Source organism: Alnus glutinosa, chromosome 13 (assembly GCF_958979055.1).
Source record: "Alnus glutinosa chromosome 13, dhAlnGlut1.1, whole genome shotgun sequence".
Classification (NCBI taxonomy): Eukaryota; Viridiplantae; Streptophyta; class Magnoliopsida; order Fagales; family Betulaceae; genus Alnus; species Alnus glutinosa.
Window position 1 is genome coordinate 6,310,170 of NC_084898.1, and position 20,618 is coordinate 6,330,787.

Sequence of the window (20,618 nt, forward strand, 5' to 3'; positions counted from 1 at the left end):
TGGGCTAATGTGACACAAGATTTGATAGAACACTAGGGCAGACGTGGCACAATGGAGGAGCAATGTAGGCACGTGGTGTACATGTGCTGCGGGATGGCGGCGCATGGGCACGTGAAGCAGAAATCCAAAAGTTTCGAATGGTGCGTGGTGGCGCTTCAGAGGTCCGATGGTGACATTCTGAATGTCATTGGACAACTCGACGGCAGATTTATAGAATGGAGTTGCAACCGGAATGATCAGCCGATGGGAGCGGCGCGAGGCGGGACGACAGGTTCTTCAGGCGGCACGTGGAGGCGCGTGACGTCTTCGATGAAGGTGGTCTCGATGGCTCTAGTACGGTTGTCTCCCTAGGTTTCGAGTGGTGTAGTCACTAGTTCGAGACGATGACTGGAAGAGGAAGAACCGAAGAGGACAGAATGATGAGGTTTGGCGGAAGCAAATGCGGTGTCAGAAAACTTTTAGAAAGATGCCAAAAAGAAAAGTAAAGGTGATTCAAAACCTGTGCTCTGATACCATGTTGATAATAAGGTTGTATATTGAATCACGCATGATACTGTACATGAGGGGCCTATATATATAGGCTAGTAATACAGATATACACACCAATAACCTATGTGGAACAAGGTACATACGTACACATAATATACTCTAACACTTTGAATCTTTGTATTAACTCATGCATGTTACAAACATATCAGATTCTACATTATTTAAGAGTACTATTACTAGTTAAAGTACTCATATTTAGTATAAATTACACATAATTAGCCACATTAGCAGTTTCATTAATCTGTGGCAATTGCAAATACTCCTCTTTGCTTTCAGCAAGCAAAGCAGCCACAGAACCCACAAAAGCTGCATTCATGTAGGTTGTAGGTTCAGTGTGAGAAGAGTCGGATCTCACATCATTGAAGTTGTCATTCAAATCAGGACCTCCAACAATTGCACCCACATGAGTGTTTGGATTTGGTTTGCTGGAAGAAAAATATTTTGAGAAGCCATCACCGCAACCCACCTTTGCAGGCTGAGCTTCGACTGAGGGGATGGATGAACCTCTATGGTGTAGTTGCATAGGGTATTTGTTGCCAAAGCCAACCATGTATGACATCTTCTTGGGGTTGTTTCCTAGTATGTAGTCCACCTGAAACATAAATTACAATATGGTTAATAAATTACTATTTGTTTCAAAAACCTAAACTTATATCAATCGAGGAATTTAATTCCTTAATTAATATTCTAATTAACTACTAATGCAATACGTGAAATTCTTTAATTTTGAATAAGATGTAGAATATTGGAGTCCAAGTTTCAACTCAATACCACTTGATTTGACACCATAATAAATTATTACCTGTCTTAATTAAAAATTTAAGCTTAATTATAAGAAATAATAAGTTTAATAACTTAATTTTGTGATTTACATTATGTATAACATGACTAATCCTGATCAATTTAAAGTCCAAATTTGTTAGAATATATTAATTTGTGAAAAAAGATAAAGATGAAAAATTTAAAGAAAAAAAAAAGTTTATTAATATTCATGCCAACCCCCCCCCCCCCCCCCCCCCCCCCCCCCCCCCCCCCCCCCCCCCTAAAAAAAAAAAAAAAAACAAAAACAAAACAAAAACCAAACTTAATCCTTCTAAATTCCTGCCGAGGTCATAATTCCCATATTGGTCATGTGGGTCATCGTGGGATTTGTCCTTTGATTCTGAAGAAGAAATGGTGGTGCAAACCTGTGACTTTGCAAACTGTTTGAGTTGAGAGGCAGAGAAATGCACGGAACCACATTTTACTCCATCAATATGAGCTGCATTTAAGGTTTTGGTGTAGATGAATAACACCATGGAAGAGCTTGCAACATACTGTATATTGCTACCATCTCTAATAAACAGTAGCCCACCTGCAAAGAAAACAGTTGTCACTCTGTCAAGAAAACTTCTCAGAACCTGTTGTAGTGTGCTAGAATATTAATTAATTTTGGGATAAGTGGTGATTTAGATCCATTTAGATATGCGATTTAGAAATAACGATTTTAAAACGTGCAATTTGAAAACACGATTTTTTGAAACACAGTTAAACGTTTGGTAAAATCGCACTCCCTTGCCTAAAATTTGAAAACGAAGAATTTTATTTATTTATTTTTTTAAATTACGTTTTCAAATCACATTAAAAAAAAAAAAAAAAAAAAAAAAAAAAAAAAAAAAAACTCTAATGATACATTTTCTACGATTTGATTTAAAATTACGCTTTTAGTCTACGAAATTAGATTGCCAAACTCACTCTTAATTTGGTATTAGAGTTAGAGGCTATGAGTTTGAACCCTGACTCCACAATTCACTCAATTTCAATTAAATATTCCACATGTTGAACCTCACTAGTTGAATGGGAGTTTGAGCTCATACGTGAGAAGTGCTAGAATATTAATTAAATGATTAAATTCACTCATTTCTATCAGTTTAAGCCTTTGAGATAAATGATGATTTAACACAGTCAACCATACATATAGCATACCCTAATTCATGGAATTAACATTATCTTTTGATGTATATATAGGTTGTAATTTTCTTACCAGGAGTTGTATTAATCTGTACTGAGCTACTCCCGGGCATTACTGCACATATAAATGACTCTGCATCACTCTGAAACTTGGCCAAATTCTTCTTCCCACCATAAAATTCCTGATCACAGAATCTATATTTTACTTCGTTCCTCTTTTTTCCTTTACTTTTTTGAAGGAAAAAGAAGGCAATATATATATAATGTCGATACCTTTGCTAATAATGTCTGAGCTCCAACAAATTTGTTATCCCAACTGAACTCGGAAACCGACTGACTCCACCCTTGGTTCCTTGAGACATAGCACAAGTACTTTTCTTCTCCACTTGCCTTGAATAGCCAAGCCGCAGCCCACAGCAGCTCATCCTTTTTGACAAGTTAGAAACCATAGGTTTATATTGAATAACATTAAGCAAGGTCCAATCTTTTCTTAAAAAACCTTTTTATGTTAAAGAATTTTCAAAATTCGTATGTGTATATATATACACGTGGTTTGAGAATGTTTTAAATGAAAGGTTTTAAAGAACTTCGAAAGAAGAGAGTTTCATATGAAAAAAAGAGAGTTAAATAGGCGTTGATAAGGCCCGACTAACACCAAGCTATTGCTTTAAAGTAATGTTTGGATGTATGCACTTGTGCGTGGTAATGGGCTGTTGCCCTACTAACGCCTTGATGACACACTTGGCATGAAGCATTGGGGCTTTGGAAAGATCAAATCACAACCGTTGATTTTTTGAAAGCTGTTGTTTTAACACTTTTTAGAAAACTGTCCACTGCAAATGAGTTTTTAGTACACAGAAAATTCACTAGTCTTCTCTCTCGAAACCTTTCTCTATTCTTAAAATTCGAGTCTCTCTATCTTCCTAGAATAGAAACTCTGAGCATGTTTAATTTTGGTTTTATTTTGTGCAGAACACAACCAAACTACAGACGATTTTTGAGTTCCATTGTATCTTGGACAAATATTTGTTGTAATCCAGAGCATACGAATTCTTCAGAATTGGCGGCATCAAATAATTTCTTAACGAAAGCGACTGAGTAAAGCACCAGGAGCATTTACTTTTCTGTTTTACTATTTGTTTTCTAACAATTTATAGCTAGCTTTACTTTCTACCTGATAGCCTGAAAAGGAGCAATAGAAAGGGCAAGAAGCCCCGTAAGATCCTCTATACTTGTCCGCAAATTCAAACAGCTGCAAAACATGGTTGATGAATTAGTGGGGATCGAACTTGTTCTAGAGCTTTTTTGACATGATTAATGAAATTGGATTATGCTCCTTACTGATCGAGAGTGGCTTAGTAGCCTCGTTGAATAATTGGCATCAACCCCTTTGAAGACTATTGAAGCTGCAGAAAGAGCAGCTGCAGCATCAGCAGCTGCCTCAGTTCCTGGAGAGTTGGAAGTGATCTTGTAGAGAGTTCGAGGGGTGTCCATGTCTTCAGGACGCTCCCAACACTGATGATCCGAATTCCCATCTCCCACCTATGAAAACAGCGTTAGAATATTAATTAAATAATTAAATATAATTATTTTTATCAGCTTAAACTCTTGAAATTAATAAGTAGTGATTTAATATGCAGTATAGCACATAAGCATGACTGTCTAAATATAACAATCCTTTTTGTTGGTCTAATTAAGTTTCTTATTAGCAACATCATAGTGTAAACATATGTTCTATCACAGAAATCTGTAGCTTTCATGCTGAAAACTTGCTTGATAATCTAAGTAGTTTGCGATGCAGCAAATTAAGTATATATATATATATATATATATATAGAAGACAGAAAATTAAGGACCTGAGTATAAAGAGTGGTGGGAGAAGTGTGAGCTCTCAATATGAAGTTTGTGCCCCAGAGGATTGCAGTGTGGAGGTGGCCAAGTTGGTCGACAGAATATATCTCTTTCTCGTACTCAATTGCCGCCCAACTTAACAAGCTAACAGTAAATGCCATTGGCCATCCAAATTTGACGTTGTCACCCGCATCATAGTATCCTCCGGTCAAATTCACCTGTCCAAGGCACACCCCAAAGTGTTAAAAAACCATGATTCAGGCACGCTTAGTCACTCTTTTCAGGCCACAACCAAAACATGTTTTACCTTTTTTGTTGCTTTTGTTCTTTAGCATTATAGTATACTTAGTTACTCATGAGTGACAACTTCTAAAAATATGTTCTGAAAAGCATGTTTTGAACATTAATTATGTTAACATGAATGAATTTCATACATGATCAGCCTTGCCATCAGAGAGTGCAGAGTCTCCCCTCCACTTTACTCTCTGGCTTGCTGGCAAGTTTCCCGAGCGTTGCCCTTCAAAGAATAAGATAGCTTTGTCAAGCGCATCTCTGTAGTCAAAAGCAGAAGAGCACGATCCTTCTTCCTCCACAGATAGTCCATTCTGACTAGCCAAGACAAACCAGAACAAGAACAATCCCTTGAGTAGTACTCCACCATGCTCCATAGTTCCTGACTCTTCTGGACCTGCATATGTGCAGGGGTGCACTTGATCAGCTTAGTATTTATAGAGCCAATGTTACTAGGCATGAATTCATCAGGTTGTGAATGAAATTTACCTAAGAGCACGTTTGATACACAAGAGTATGTAGAATCAGATAGCTTAAGAATAGCTATTCCCTTCAAATGAAGAATAACCGTTCATCTATGAAAGGAAGGTCGAGATCCTACGTGAATCGAATAGCTCTAAAAATAATATCTCAAAAATCCCTTTTTTCTCTTTTGGGGGAAAATTTCACTTCACCCTAATGAATTTCTATCATTTTTGCAATCTCTAATAAAGTTTAAAAGTTCTCAATTTACTATATCAAACTTAAAAAAATTTGCAATCTTACCTATCTGTTAAGATTTTTCATTAAATCCTAATAGTGAGAAGAAAAATTTTCAAAATACCCTTATTTTTTTAAAAAAATAATTGTAATTTAAGGGTAATTTTTAATTTTATAAAGTTTACATTGGTATAAGGGTAATTTTACCCTTTGACTATCTGATTTAACCCCAAATTCTAACGAGAGTAGTGAGATTGCAAAAATTTGAAAGTTCAATACACTAAATTGAGAGCTTTTAAAAATTGGAAGGGAGATTGCAAAAGTGATCTATCGGAGTTCAGGGTTTAAGTGCTGAAGTCTCCTAATTTTTTTTTATTTTTATTTTTTTTTTGGCATGAAAAAAAAGCGGTTAGTAGGGGTATTTTAAGAAATTTGGTTGAAATTATATGATTCTATTTCAGTTAGGAAATTAGGTCATTAATGTGTACGTTGTCACCAAATGAATGAATAAGATCGAATTAATGATAAGTTGATTACATAGCTTCTTATAATTGTGGTAATACTCATTCATATTCCCAGATAATCATCATTCATGTGTAACAAACATACCCTAACTATTAATTAGATGCCTATCAATTTGAAGTCATATAATATACATGATCGAGGTTGGCACACTATCTGCATGCGTGGGGGCATAAATTGTATACGGAAGTCAAAACAAGATGTCACAGATCGATCGAGATTACAATAATTATATTAATCATGATAGTAAGATACTTGTAACCACTCCACAACGTCATTAGCTTCAATCATTCTCATTTTTAGGACGTTATATTTGATGCCTCGTAGCGAAGCAGTTAAGCGTACCTTTGTGATAAAATGTGAATCGGGAAGACGCGCGGTAATCTACAGGTCCCGTTTGAAAATTCTTCACCCTTTTCCTCTCTTTAGAAATTGTTTTTGAATGATTACAAAATAGGATTAATGTGATATAAAGTTGAAATAATTTATATGGAAAATTGAAAAAAAAAAAAAAAAAAAAAAAAACTATTGTAGTAAGTTTTTTATTTAAAAAATAATAAAAAAGTGTTGATGTGATATAAAAAGTAAAAAAAGTTAAAAATGTTTTGAAGTTGATTTTTTTTTTTTTTTTTTTTTGGAAAAGTTAAAATAAGAGAAGGGGAGGGAAAAATGAATTTCAAACGGAACCTGTATTTTTCACGGAATTGGAACGTGTGTGTATATACATTGTGAAATATGTATGACTAGTTAATTACCATGATTACATCTAAGAAATAAATGGATCAATGAAGCCAACTTTTTCAAAAAAGAAAAAAAAAAAAAAAAAGATTACAGCTAATAAATAAAGAAAAATTACTAGATGACATTTGTACAAATAAAATTATATATATATATATATATATATATATATATATATATATATATATATATATATATATATATATATATATATATATATATATATATATATATATATATATATAAGGAAAAACACACATAACCCCTCAAACTACAACCTTAGTGTCAATGTCTCCACCTAAACTATTAAAAATTATCAATGTCCCTTAATGACAAAAATACCCTTCATAAAATTATTAAAAAAAAAAATTAAAAGAAAAAACTAAAAAATTATTAAAAAAAAAAATCTAAAATAGCAAAAAGTTATACAAGAGAAACAAAAAATAAAACTAGTTTTTCTTCTTCTCCTTTTTTTCCTTTTTTTTTTTTTAAAAAAAAAAAAAAGAAAAAGAAAAGAAAATTATTTCTATAATTTTCAGTTATTTTTTTGTTTTTTTCTTCTTTTTTTTTTTTTTTAAAAAAAAAAAATCGTTCTTTTTCGTGTTTATTTTATTTTATTTTAATTTTCGTTTTTCAATTTTTTATTTTTCTTTTTTCTTTAGTTTTTTTTAGTTTTTTTTTTTATATTTTTTTTTTTTAGTTTTAGTTTTTTTTTTTTTTTCAAATTTGTAAGGACATTTTTTGTCTTATTGACAAAAATTTAAGGTCATTTATATATTTTTGTTGGTCTTATAGGGGATATTGACATTTTTTAATAGTTTGAGGAAGACATGAACACAATTAATAGTTCAATAATACTATATGTCATCCCCATGTCCCCTTATATATGCGCTCACAATATGGTCTTACATCATTGTGTCGTGCTAGCTAGTTTGGAAACATCAAATTAAGTCTAATGTGGAAAATTAACTTGATAAGAAAAGGGATCGATGGAGGACATAAAACGGTTTTCTTAGTGGTCAGTACGATTAATCATATTGGAAAATTAAGCTTAATAGCTTGTGCCAAACAATATTATATGAGTAATGCTACACATCATCCCCTTGTCCTCTTTTTGTCCTCCTAAAATTGATGTGGCTCTTAAAATCACCATTGCATCAAAATCTAAGAGTGATATATCAAAAATTCAATGGTAATTTTAAGAGCCACATCAATTTTGGGGGGACAAAAGGAGGACAAGGGGATGATGTGTAGCATTACTCATATTATATATTAACCACTTATTTTATTGTTATTTTTATTATTATATTTAAATTTCGTGCAATAAAACAGTCCATGTAAAAGTTTATCCAGATCAAGCCATTTGTTCTAACATGTGTCCCGACGATTTGGACTGCCTTTTTGCATGATATCCCCATCCATTACTCCATGTGAGATTCTCTATATATATCATGCATGGTATTTCCTTTCAGATACCTGATTGGTGCATAACAGTTGTGTATAACTGTTGTGCATCTTTCTAGAGATATAGGGTAAGACTCATGTCGTGAGTCCTATCACATGAGTCACACCTTATATCTCTAAACTCTTGCACAATAATTACACAACTGAATGCAGGAGCCTTTTTTTCCTTTCAATAATGTCTCATCCCGTGTGAATGGGGAGTGATTCTTGTACTCACAGTGCACAACAGGTGCACAACAGCAAGACACAATGGAGTGGAGCCCAATGTGTAGGCCCCACTTCATTGTATCTTACTATTGTGCACTTATTGTACACCGTAAGTATTTCTATCATTTTCCCGTGTGAATAGCTACTTCAACGATCAGATTCTCTAGCTATATGCTTATAACCTATATTAACAAGCCACTTCCTTTGGCTATGTAGTTAAACTAGCTAGGTGAATTCCATTACCTGGGAAATTCCAAAAAGTTACGGTCCTGATCCCTTCATACCCAATACACACGCAATCCCAAAAGAAGATGCCATTCATTTCATCCTTCCATATTAATGTCCTAAAAGCCTCTAAATTAGCTCAAGTCATTTCGGCATGGGCACATGCTTGTTAGCAACTGAGCTACGGTTCTTTCACATGGATGGGACTCAATATTCTTGCAACCTAGCTATATATATATATGGCGATCGAGCCCCTTTCACATGCATGCACCAGATTTCCTCCCATGCATGGAGCCAAATCCAACTCCTGAAACAATAATTGTGACCTTTCTCCTCTTCATATATACCTACTTGATCTGGTAGTTCAATCAAATGAGGTAACTTGGATTGGATTGAGGCTAGCTTGTACGTGGGGGAGAGAACGAATGGCGTCATGTACGTGTATGCTATGAGAGCGACACTACTCTTCTAGCATATAAAAAGCATATATACTAGCTAAATAATTGTTACCTTGCTTATATACTTCAACCTATAACCTATATGGCCACGTACACCTAAATAATTCTCTATAGCAATACTAGTAGAACACACAACCAAAGATCATGTATCCATTCACGTACGTACACACGCATCCATTAAAGAATCTAGTATAAGAAAAGTCCAAATTTTGTGACTTTTAGTTATTACCCACAATTTTTGACACGACTACAAAATTATTGAATTAGGGTCGAAGGCTCTGATCTATTTAATTAAATAGATCGGATTATGGTTGATCTATATATATAATTTTATACCCATGCATGCTTTGACACGACTCGAATCCGAATCGCATCGTGCTAGCAATTTTTAACACAATCCACGAACTCAATACGGAATTAGCATGTTAAGATTGAGGGGTCTGACCCGTTTAATTAAATGGGTCGGGTTATAATTAACCTATAAGCTTATACACATGCCTGAACATCACACGAACCTGACACGCGAACACGAATTGTCATCCCTACATTTAGCCCGAAGTCGTTTCCAATCATTTGGGCGAGTTCATTGGACAAATGAAACGAAGGTTCTATGAATAACATATATAAAACCTGTATATATATAGTTGATATATAATATTCCAACTACATAATTCTGTTACATTATTTTCCAAAAATCTTTGAGTTTGAGTATATATGGGTGCAGAATATGGACTGTTGTTTGTTCTTTTTTCTTTTTCTTTTTTTAAAGTAAGCTATCCCCTATCTTGTACTTTGGTCACTATTAATTATATTACATAAATTAACTGTTTTCCAAGCTTATTGTTTTTTTGTAAGTAATTTTATTCCAAACAAAAAGATTTACAGCAAAGGTCAAAACAAAGAGCAAAATAAACGTTAGGTTACCAAATCCCTACCGCCTTACAAGCAGAGTTATAACAAAAATACAAGCTAGCATACTAAAATTAACTAAAACCTAAGCTCAATCAATTTAGACTAAAACCGAGAATTGATCTCAAAATCTTGGTTTCATGTTCTATGAAACCAATTAACTAGAACTCTTAGGTGATTTAGAGTGTAGAAAACAGAATCTCATAACTTTCAGTAAGAGCTCTCGATCTTTCATGGAAGTAGGGGCTTTGCAATTTTCTGCATTTCTAACCTTTGATCCACTCGGTACAAAAAATTCACGATTTCTGGACTATTTCAAACCGTCTAGGACTATAGAAATGGTAAAAAGACTGTCTGGAATTATTCTGAACGGTTTAAAACCGTCCAGAAATATTGGTCGGGAATTCGGGTTATGGACAGTTTGGGCCAAACCGGCTGGAATTCCAACAGTTTGGCCCAAACCATCTAGACATTATTCTAGACGGTTTGGGTAAAACCGTCCAAAATAAATAAATAAATAAATAAATAAATAAATAAATAAATAAATAAATAAATATATATATATATATATATATATATATATATATTTTAAATATTAACCTCATTTTCACAAGAAAATCCTTAATAAAAATTTTTTTATACTAACCTGCACAATCCAAATCCAAGGTCCAAAATGCGCACTTTTTTGCAACAACAATCTACTAGCCTACCTATTACAAAATTTAAATGCTTACCTATTACATAATTCAAATCTAAATACATTTCACAATTGATTCAAATACATGTCAAAATAGTCGCATTCAATAAAAACAACAATGTCTCTCTAGTAAACCAAAAGATTTTGGATGCAACATGAAATATGTTTTGCATCCAAGAAGAAGTGTTACTGCCCACATGCCATGCCACCCATCAAAACCTGAAACAATGGAACATAATGAGCATAGAATTAAACAAAAATCTATTGAGCAATTCTCAATCATTTGCTAATGTAGGTAAAAAGTCACTTGGCTTTGACTCACCACCTTAACCTAAAACATTAATTTCTATATGGGTTTTTTATATTATTCATGGGTCCTAAAACAATGGAACATAATGAGCATAGATGGGATTGTGAGAAAACATACTCATAGCCAACAAGAACTATCCCTTTTATGCACCACCTTGTCCTGTCTCATCTTCATCATCGGCTTCCCCTTCATTTGTACATACACACAATCTAAGGTTTGTATTCAAATCTCTTCAAAGAGTACAACAATGAAATTTTTATGCTTCTTTGTCACTTAATGACTAATTAATGAAAAATTAATACTAAACCAAAACATCACCTTCTTGATTGTTTCCCATTGATGGTTGTTTCCCCGCCATAATCATAGCTACCATATGTTTGACAACTGCCAGCTCTTCCTGTTGCGCTTCATACTTGTTGTTTTGCTCTTGAAGTTAGACGTTTTGCACTTCATACAAAGTCTTCAAACGTTCTATCTCAACAGCCATTGCTTGTCCCTGGGAGTAGGCGCACTAGAGATTGATCCTTGTCCGGAGGTATAAGAGGTGGATTTACCGGGAGTCGGCCCTAGCCCACCCTGCGTACACTACTGGAATGTTTCCGTCCTAGTACTGGTGCACATGCATTGTCAGGCGACCAATAAATCGACCCCTGTGAACACACTCATTCTGCAGGTGACTGATTATCGATAATTGCTCTCATCTTCACCTGCACAAAACATACAAATGATAACTTGAACATACAAATAATATTACGTATTTAGCACTTACCATAGCCTCTCCAACCGCTGCATTCACAGGGTTCCCATCTTTCTTGGTATGCAAGACAATGAACATATCGTCTCGGTTCGGGGTTTCTCCTATGTCTTCTTCTTGCAATATCATTAACATTATCATACAAGTTTATTATCTAACTACAGTACGTACGAGCCGTGAACCTTTTTCTATTAATTGCCAGAGTTATGTGCAAACTTTCTCATTTCGTAACATACGCGACTCCCGAGTAGTACCGCTATGATGTGAAGTCTCAAGTCCTGACTGTGTTGATTATCAAACGTCCATATCAGGGCCTACTTCTCCCTCGGGCTCCCTTCTACTGCATAAGAGTCCTGCACATTGGTCATCAGGACTAATGTCACGGAGCGAATCAAGTAGTACATACTGAGAATCTACACCTCCTTGTGTCTTGTTAGGATCCTGTGTCGTTTCATCTGACCTTACAACCGGTCGCTCAACCGGTGTGCGGTCTATAGGCGTCCAAAAATCCTTACTTGGTTACGGCATCCTTTGTTTGGGGTACATGTCTACCTGCAAACACATTAAAAGTGGGTCAGATCCAATCACAGATAAAATATACAATATGCAGCAACATAAATGACATGCTTGAAAAAAAAAAAAAAAAAAAAAAAAAAGTGAGACGGCTATAAGTAAATCATTCTAAACACCATATATTTGGACACAATTTAATAGTTTAACCATATTTCCACATAAAATTATTATGTTGTTTTGGTAGCCGGTACATTAATACGTGCACAATCAATGTCATCCAAGAAGGCAAATTGTAAGGTACTAACATTACCGGCCAAGTACTGTGACTAGAAGACATGTTCCCAAAAGGATTAAAGCCATCTGGCTAAACCTAACCTCACATTTCATGGGTCTGATGCAAAGTATAGGTAACGTGAATCGAATGCCTTCCATGCTTCTCCAACGGCCGGATGCCTCAACACACCGTCTTTTGTATGCCCTTGAGCGTGCCACTTCATATGTGACGATGTATGATGTGACATAAACAACCTCTGCAGCCTTGGTATTAGAGGAAACCAATGCAACACTTTGACCGGCTTTTTTTTCAAACTTTTTGCCGACCCATTTTCATTAGTTACGTCATCCTTCCACCTAGACTCATTGCACGATGTACAATTGTCCAACTTTTTATTTTCCCTCCAAAACAGCATAGAACCTTTGCGACAAGTTGATATATTCCTGTACCCAAGGCCCAAATCCCTTATGTACTTTTTCACCTTGTATGTGTACTTAGGCAAACTTGCATCCGGAGGCATTAACTCGTTGATGAATTCAAGTACCATGGAGAATGATGTATTGCTCCAACCACTTATACACTTAATACTATATAGACGCACAATAGCTCCCAATTTACTATGTTTTGTATTTTCATGGAGTGACGTATTCTCATCCTTTAATAAATCATTTAACTTATTCGCCCCCTTGTTAGAGTCTTCAATTTCATCCTCCACAGATTCGGCTTCGGCTTCGGCTTCAGCTTCAACTCCCACTTGAGACCCACCCGCTTCTACACAAACATCGTGCATCGCAAAAATGTCATTAAGCATGTCTTGCATCCCACTGGACCCGCCATGTAGTGGAATGCTATCCACGCGAACCGTACTGGGAGCTTCAGATATTGCCTCATTATCAACGGAATGGACAAGTGGTTCCCCATGCATTATCTACTCGGTGTAACCTTAATAACTTGACATTAAATGTGCAAATACAACTTCATTGGACCATGTTTTGCTCAACGAACACTTCTTACAGGGGCATACAATGAATCATTTTCTCTTCGAATGTTCACTTGCAAATTTCATAAACGCCATAACCTCGTGAATATGCTTTCGCGAACGTTTTGGCAACTTCATCCAACTCTTGTCTATATTTCTCACTACATCACAAAAACTTACATTTATATTATATTAAAACATTCTTTCAAAAAATAAAAATAAAAATAAAAAATATCTTCCAAAACACATTATCAAATATAATCAATTGATAGGTAGGGAGGCCGGCAAAGTTCAGTTCAACTAAACCAATGAAAGAAATCAATTTACTCTTTTTGTTTCAAGTTAGATGGTTTATTTATTAAAATTTGATGTTTGGTTTAGTGACATCACATGCATAGTGTTGGAAATGAAAGGTTTTTAGACTAATCTTTACCTAATCTATATTTAAAATATAATAGAATTTAGATAACTTGAATACTTATAAATTTTCAAGATTTTGGATCCTATTGTTTTTGTTTAAACATTGATCAAGGCCATGGCTAGGTGAGGTCTTCTTGAAATAATAATAAGTACTATGGTAATCAAATCATCAATTACAAATCCTCTAAAAAGTAATTATCATATAAGGTTAAGTATCAAATCATAACATATATTCGAACGTAAGGAAAATATCCTACTATATTATATATTCTAATATTAATTTCTGCTCCACGTAGATTTCCATTTTCATAACACATAAGCTTAAAGTATTATTTTTGGAATAATATCTTCGTGCTTTGTTTATAAGTATTTTGCTTTGTGTCCAAGTTTCAAAGTTATTTAGTTTTTTTATTATTATCTTTTTGGGCCGGTTAGAGAGCACTCAAAACTTAGCGTATATAAAGTCAATAGTCTATGTTATATTTTAATTCAAATTTGAACCATTAATTTTAAAGTTATTCGATGTTTTTTTCTTTAAAGTGATTAAGATTTTTTTTTCTTAATTGCTATTTTATCTCTTCTTCCTGAGTTTCATTTACAACCTTCAATCTTCATTTATGTTTACTCCCATGCAATCAAAGAAACATTATGGGTGTTCATCTAGAGATGATGACGATCAAGGCTTACAAAAATAGCAAGGGGGAGCTGATTTCTACTCAACTTTCCTATCTACCATCCAAAACTACATCACATTTTTTTTTTCTTTTCATATACTTTCTAGAAAGCAAAAGCCACACACAAAGTATACGCAAATTGGAAAAGAGTAAAAGATGCAGATTAGATGGGTAAACAACAACAGTGTTGAAAATTCTCTCTTATATTCTGAAAAAACTTCTTGTATAAGATATGAATATGATTGTATAAAAGCACTATGCAAGGCCTTTATTTATTCCCATAATGGATAGGAATGAAACAATAATCCATTGACATGACCAAAGCCTAAAACGCTTATAAAAATAGAAATATCTCCAAGATAAACAAATAAATTAATAGGATTTTTTCCTTACATAAAATCGATAGATGTTAGCTGTGTCTCCATCATCAAGAAAAAATAAAATAAAATAAAATAAAATCAAAATTGTATATATGGGTCTCTAGAAGTTAAAGAATTTCCATAGTATTAATAATTTATCATCTAATTATTGGAGAATATTGTTATGGGCATCTATAACTTACTAATATGATATGGGATACGGGCATAAATTCCCTTTATATCTGCAGTTATTCCTATATCTTGGATACTGTTGAAGTCAATTTAGTCATACAACAAAAAATAAAAAAAATAAGGATGATATAAAATTTTAAAAAAAAAAAAAAAATAGATATTGTCTCTCACAAGATCTATATATAACAAGCACTTATCAAAAAAAAAAAAAAAGGATCTATATATAACAAGCAAAACAAAAACACCTCAATTAGCGATTACCAAAATCCACCAAAAAATGTACTGCATAAAAAACTTCTGTAGAAACCAAAAAAAATAGCAACCACATCTACTGTATCTGCACTCAATGCTGTGGAAATAACCCAGAGAAAAAAAAAAAAAAAAAAAAAAAAAAAAAAAAAAAAAAAAAACAAACAAACAAACAAACAGCAATCGGCCATTACAAGGCCAAAACACCCAAATCCATAAGGCCATTATAGTTGGGAAGCAACAACTACAACGTTAATTCAATCACATGCCATCTAATAGTATAACATCATCATCAACATAAAAATAAAAAAGGGAAAAAATTGCAAAAAAAAAAAAATTACCTTTATTGGGTGTCGGCCGACGTTAGGGTGTCGAGGGTGGGGCTCCTAGGCTGAGAGGCGTCGGGGGTGGGGCTAAGAGAGAGAGAGAGAGAGAGAGAGAGAGAGAGAGAGACGACATCAATCCGGTCGCCGAAGAAGGTGAGGAAGGGGATCTCACACACACACACACAGAGCCCTGGACGTACACCTGAGAGAGAGAGAGAGAGAGAGAGCGCTGGACGTACACCTGAGAGCTCACTAGAGAAGGTGAGTGATAAGTGTTGAATGTTACACATTCAAGCTCCTTAATTTGCATATGTTAAATCCTTAGCATTATTATTTATTTGATTTTGTGTTGTTTTATTGTTTTCAGGTTTTAAATAAAGATGCAATTAATTCTATTGATTTTGGGCTTAAAGCACACTTTGAGAAGATCTAGAAGATATTGGTAAGCTTAACCAATCATAATAAAAGACTTATATGATGTAGTTAAGCTTAATCAAATCAAATGAATGATTAAATCAGAATTTCTCCACTAAGAGTCAAAATCGGATTGGATTCAAATTTGGATTATGCACATGTCTCAGTAGTTTGACCATAACTTTTGGCTCAGATACTGGATTGCAATGAAATTGATGGCGTTGGAAAGATAATACTAAATTCAACAAATATTTTAGAAATAGATTTTCCCTAATTCGAACGTTTACTATGTCAAAATCACCCTCAAATAAAAGACCGCAAATTTGGACGAATTTGAAATCTTTTTCTTGTTTGGACTAAGTTCCGACTTTTCTTGGATTTCTAAGATTTTTAGGCATCTCCTAATCTCTATAAACAGACCCCTAAGCTTCAAGAAAATGTGTGCTTGTGCTTAGCTTTAGACAGAAAATTCTTCCTGGAGGCTTGACAAGTTGAAGAGGAGAAGAACATGGCATGAGGTCATCCCAGCACAATTGATGAGCGGCTAAATTCGTACTAGGGTGTTGATGTAGCCCTTTTCAAGTAACAATGTTTTAATTATATTTTAATTTGAGATTGTCTATATGCATGATGGTTGTATAACTATTAGAATTAATCTTAATGTTTATATGCAATCATTATGAATTTCTTATCTTGTCTTAGAAAGTCTTTTGTATTCATTGAATTCAATCCTTCATATTTTATGTGATTATGTGAATGATTGTTATATAATGATTTTAATTGACATATGATCAAGAGGGTTAGATAGGTCATGTCTAAGGAAGACAAATTGTACTATACCCTACTTTAGTGTAATTTAGATAAGCAGTCTGTACCAACCGAAGATGGGTTATATTATTGCATTGATTGTGTGTATTCTATTAAAAACGTAGCTAATCCATACCTAGGGAAGACGAGTCGTATCGTATCTTAGTGGATAGGTGGACGGTCCGTGCCAACTGAAGATGGATTATACTTATTCTTTAAAGGTAATTTATTGACTACTCAAGTGAGACGAGCCCTATATCATGCATAGTATGAGTTTCCCTTATTAATTTATGATTGACCATTTTTTCAAAAATTGATGTGGTCTTTTGTTTACCAAAATATATCAATAATAAAAATTATCACTCGCAATAGTACGAATCCTTGTAAGATAGGGTTATATTGAGGGTGTCGAACCTCAAGAACTGCGTAGGAATTACTATCAAGTTTTTCAAGATTAAATATAACTTAATTTAAAAAATGCTTGATTTGGATTTTAACTAAGTTAAATGCATAAAAATAAAGACATAAAAATAAAGAGAGTAGGAATGAGAGAAAGAATAAGGGATTGATTTCCCCACTCACCACATAACAATGATCAATCATAAATTAACAAGACAAGTTTTTCAAGATTAAATATAACTTAATTTAAAAAATTCTTGATTTGAATTTTAACTAAGTTAAATGCATAAAAATAAATACATAAAAATAAAGAGAGTAGGAATGAGAGAAAGAATAAGAGATTGATTTCACCACTCACTACATAATAATGGTCAATCATAAATTAATAAGGGAAATTCATACTATGTATGATATAGGGCTCGTCTCACTCGAGTAGTTAAGAAATTACCTCTAAATAATAAGTATAATCCATCTTTGATTGGCACAGACCGTCCCGATTGGTACGAACTGTCTACCTAAATTACATTAAACTACGGTGTAGTACAATCCTTCTTCCCTAGTCATGGCCTATCTAACCCTCTTGATCATATGTTAATTAAAACCGTTGTATAACAATCATTCACATAATCACAGAAAATATGAATGATTGAGTTCAATCAATATAAAAGACTTTCTAAGACAAGATAAAAAATTCATAAATATTGAATATAAACATTAAGATCAATTCTCATAGTTATACAACCATCATGCATATAGAAAATCCCAAATTAAAATACAATTAAAACATTGTTACTTGGAAATGGCTACATCAGCACCCTAGTACGAATTTAGCCGCTCATCATAGTTGTTGATGCTGATTTTTTACCTGGTGACGTGGCGTGGTCAGAGACGTCCCCTCTTCTATGTGCTGGCCTGCAAAACAAGAAAGACCCGCCGGGGGTTGGCCGGCGGAGCCTCCTCCGACGATCAAGTCAGTCCAGTGTCTAGAGAAGAGGGAGAATGAGAGAGTGAGAGAGGAGTCCCAGAGGATGGAAATTATTTTTTGTCAAATAGTCCTTATAGCCCTTTTATATCCCTGTATGCTAAATGTCCGTTTTGCCCTTGTCAAGCACACTGTCCAATGGGGACGTCTGATATCTTCTCTGACTTGATTTGACTGGTCTCATAAATATTGGAAGCTTCCTGCAACCAAGGCTCACGTCCGGGGACTAACCCATTCCGGGGGCCGAAATCCCACTCTGGGGCAGACCTGACCCCACTCCAAGGTGGGGACAAATATTTCCCTAACAATTACCCCCCAATTCTCCTATCTTTATTATAAAGGTAGAGAGAATTTACCCAATGGAGCCTCTGCAATCCGACCAATCCCACCGGCCATTCTTCATCTAATCCATGTAGTGCTCTCCTCGGATCCCGGGAAAACTTAAGCGTTTCTTCTACTGCCGCACTATGCGGCTCCAAGCCATTTACGGCAGGCAATTTAGAATTTATTTCCGTCATAAATTCACCATCAGTTAGGTGCACCTAACACCCCGTAAATCGTGCATGCAGTGATCACTATTGTTTTTCTATATATTCGCACTTTCCTTCGCTGGAATGTCATTGGCCTTGAGAGTGCCCATTTGAGTAGATCTTCCTTTCTTTTTATTCCTTTCCTTGGGATCGGATTTTCCCTTTCATTCTATTTGAACTCTTGAAAAAAAAAAATTTTGCAATGTTCTTCATTCCTGGTGCGGTCTTCACGACCGAGCACATTCACAAATCCATCAAAGATGGCCCTGGAGCATTCGCTCTTCACGGTAGTTCTATTGAATGTGTGATCTCCGGCTTTAGACACACAAGGGTGTGTGACCTTTGGCCTTATGCCAACCTGTTCCTGTCCAGCCCATAGGAACTGTGTAGCACCCAAACTTTGCCCCAACAACTCGTGGGAGCCTAACTGCTCAAGCCGCGCTTGGAATTTGCGCGGATGATCCCTCCAAGATTTCCAGGCAATTCATCTTTGTAGTCAGATGACTACCCTTCACAATGTTCCTTCGGGGTTATCCGTTCTTTTTGTCTTCATGCATGTGTATACGATGATTAAATCCAATAAAATCTTCTTGGCAACATGAATTTCAAATCAATTTTCAATAATCTCTTCGGACTACCACTGAAATGGGCGTTTCATAAATCGTAAAATTATGCCCGCACAACATCATGCCAAGCATTAGCACTATACTTCCCCGGACAATGATTCCGATGGCATTTTAACATATCCACCGTTCCCAATAGTCGGAAACCTTTCGTAGGACCATTAATTTCTTTTGGTAGATGGATGCCCGTTAACCGTCACGCCTGAAGTTCGGGGACTGCTAGAGGCGCAATTGACCTTTCCATTTCTTCGAAGAAGAGGTAATCACCCCAATTTCCCTATTCGACTTCTAGGTCGTTAGACTGGAAATTTCTCGTCCTCGATATAACCCCAAGCATAGATAGCTCCCGATGACGGACGAGCTATCATAATTAATTTTGTCTTTAATATCGGCAAATTAAGTAGTGTCATCTCCGACCGCCATCACCCCCCTGTCCAAGATATTGGACTTTCCTCATCTCCCCCCTTGTCCTCTACCGAGAGGGGTGGTCCATTGTCCTGAGATCGGACTTTTTTCATCACCCCCCTGTCCTTTACCGAGAGGGGTGGTCCATTGTCCAAAATTGGACTTTTCTCCTCACCTCCCTGGTCCTCTACCAGGAGGGGAGATCCTTTGTCCGAGATCGGACTTTTTTCATCACCCTCCTGTCCTCTACCGAGAGGGGTGGTCCATTGTCCAAAATTGGACTTTTCTCCTCACCTCCCTGGTCCTCTACCAGGAGGGGAGATCCTTTGTCCGAGATCGGACTTTTTCGTCACCCCCCTGTCCTCTACCAGGAGGGGTGGTCCATTGTCCAAAATTGGACTTTTCTCCACACCTCCCTGGTCCTCTACCAGGAGGGGAGATCCATTGTCCGAGATCGGACTTTTTTCGTCACCCCCCTGTCCTCTACCAAGAGGGGTGGTCCTTTGTCCAAAATTGGACTTTTCTCCACACCTCCCTGGTCCTCTACCAGGAGGGGAGATCCATTGTCCGAGATCGGACTTTTTCGTCACCCCCTGTCCTCTACCAGGAGGAGTGGTCCATTGTCCAAAATTGGACTTTTCTCCACACCTCCCTGGTCCTCTACCAGGAGGGGAGATCCATTGTCCGAGATCGGACTTTTTTCGTCACCCCCCTGTCCTCTACCAAGAGGGGTGGTCCTTTGTCCAAAATTGTACTTTTCTCCACACCTCCCTGGTCCTCTACCAGGAGGGGAGATCCATTGTCCGAGATCGGACTTTTTTCGTCACCCCCCTGTCCTCTACCAAGAG

General features: G+C 35.6%; 1 protein-coding gene across 1 annotated transcript; it reads right to left on the reverse strand.

The window, feature by feature from the left end:
- Positions 1–644: 644 nt before the first annotated feature.
- On the reverse strand, positions 645–5,036 carry LOC133854591 (endoglucanase-like). The gene is made up of 8 exons (XM_062290830.1): positions 4,785–5,036; positions 4,356–4,568; positions 3,841–4,041; positions 3,674–3,751; positions 2,773–2,925; positions 2,573–2,681; positions 1,737–1,903; positions 645–1,141 (listed from the first exon to the last, which is right to left on the reverse strand). Exons 1-8 carry the CDS (start codon positions 5,016–5,018, stop codon positions 755–757), a joined length of 1,542 nt encoding a protein of 513 aa, XP_062146814.1. The 5' UTR covers positions 5,019–5,036; the 3' UTR covers positions 645–754.
- Between the last annotated feature and the right edge of the window lie 15,582 nt (positions 5,037–20,618).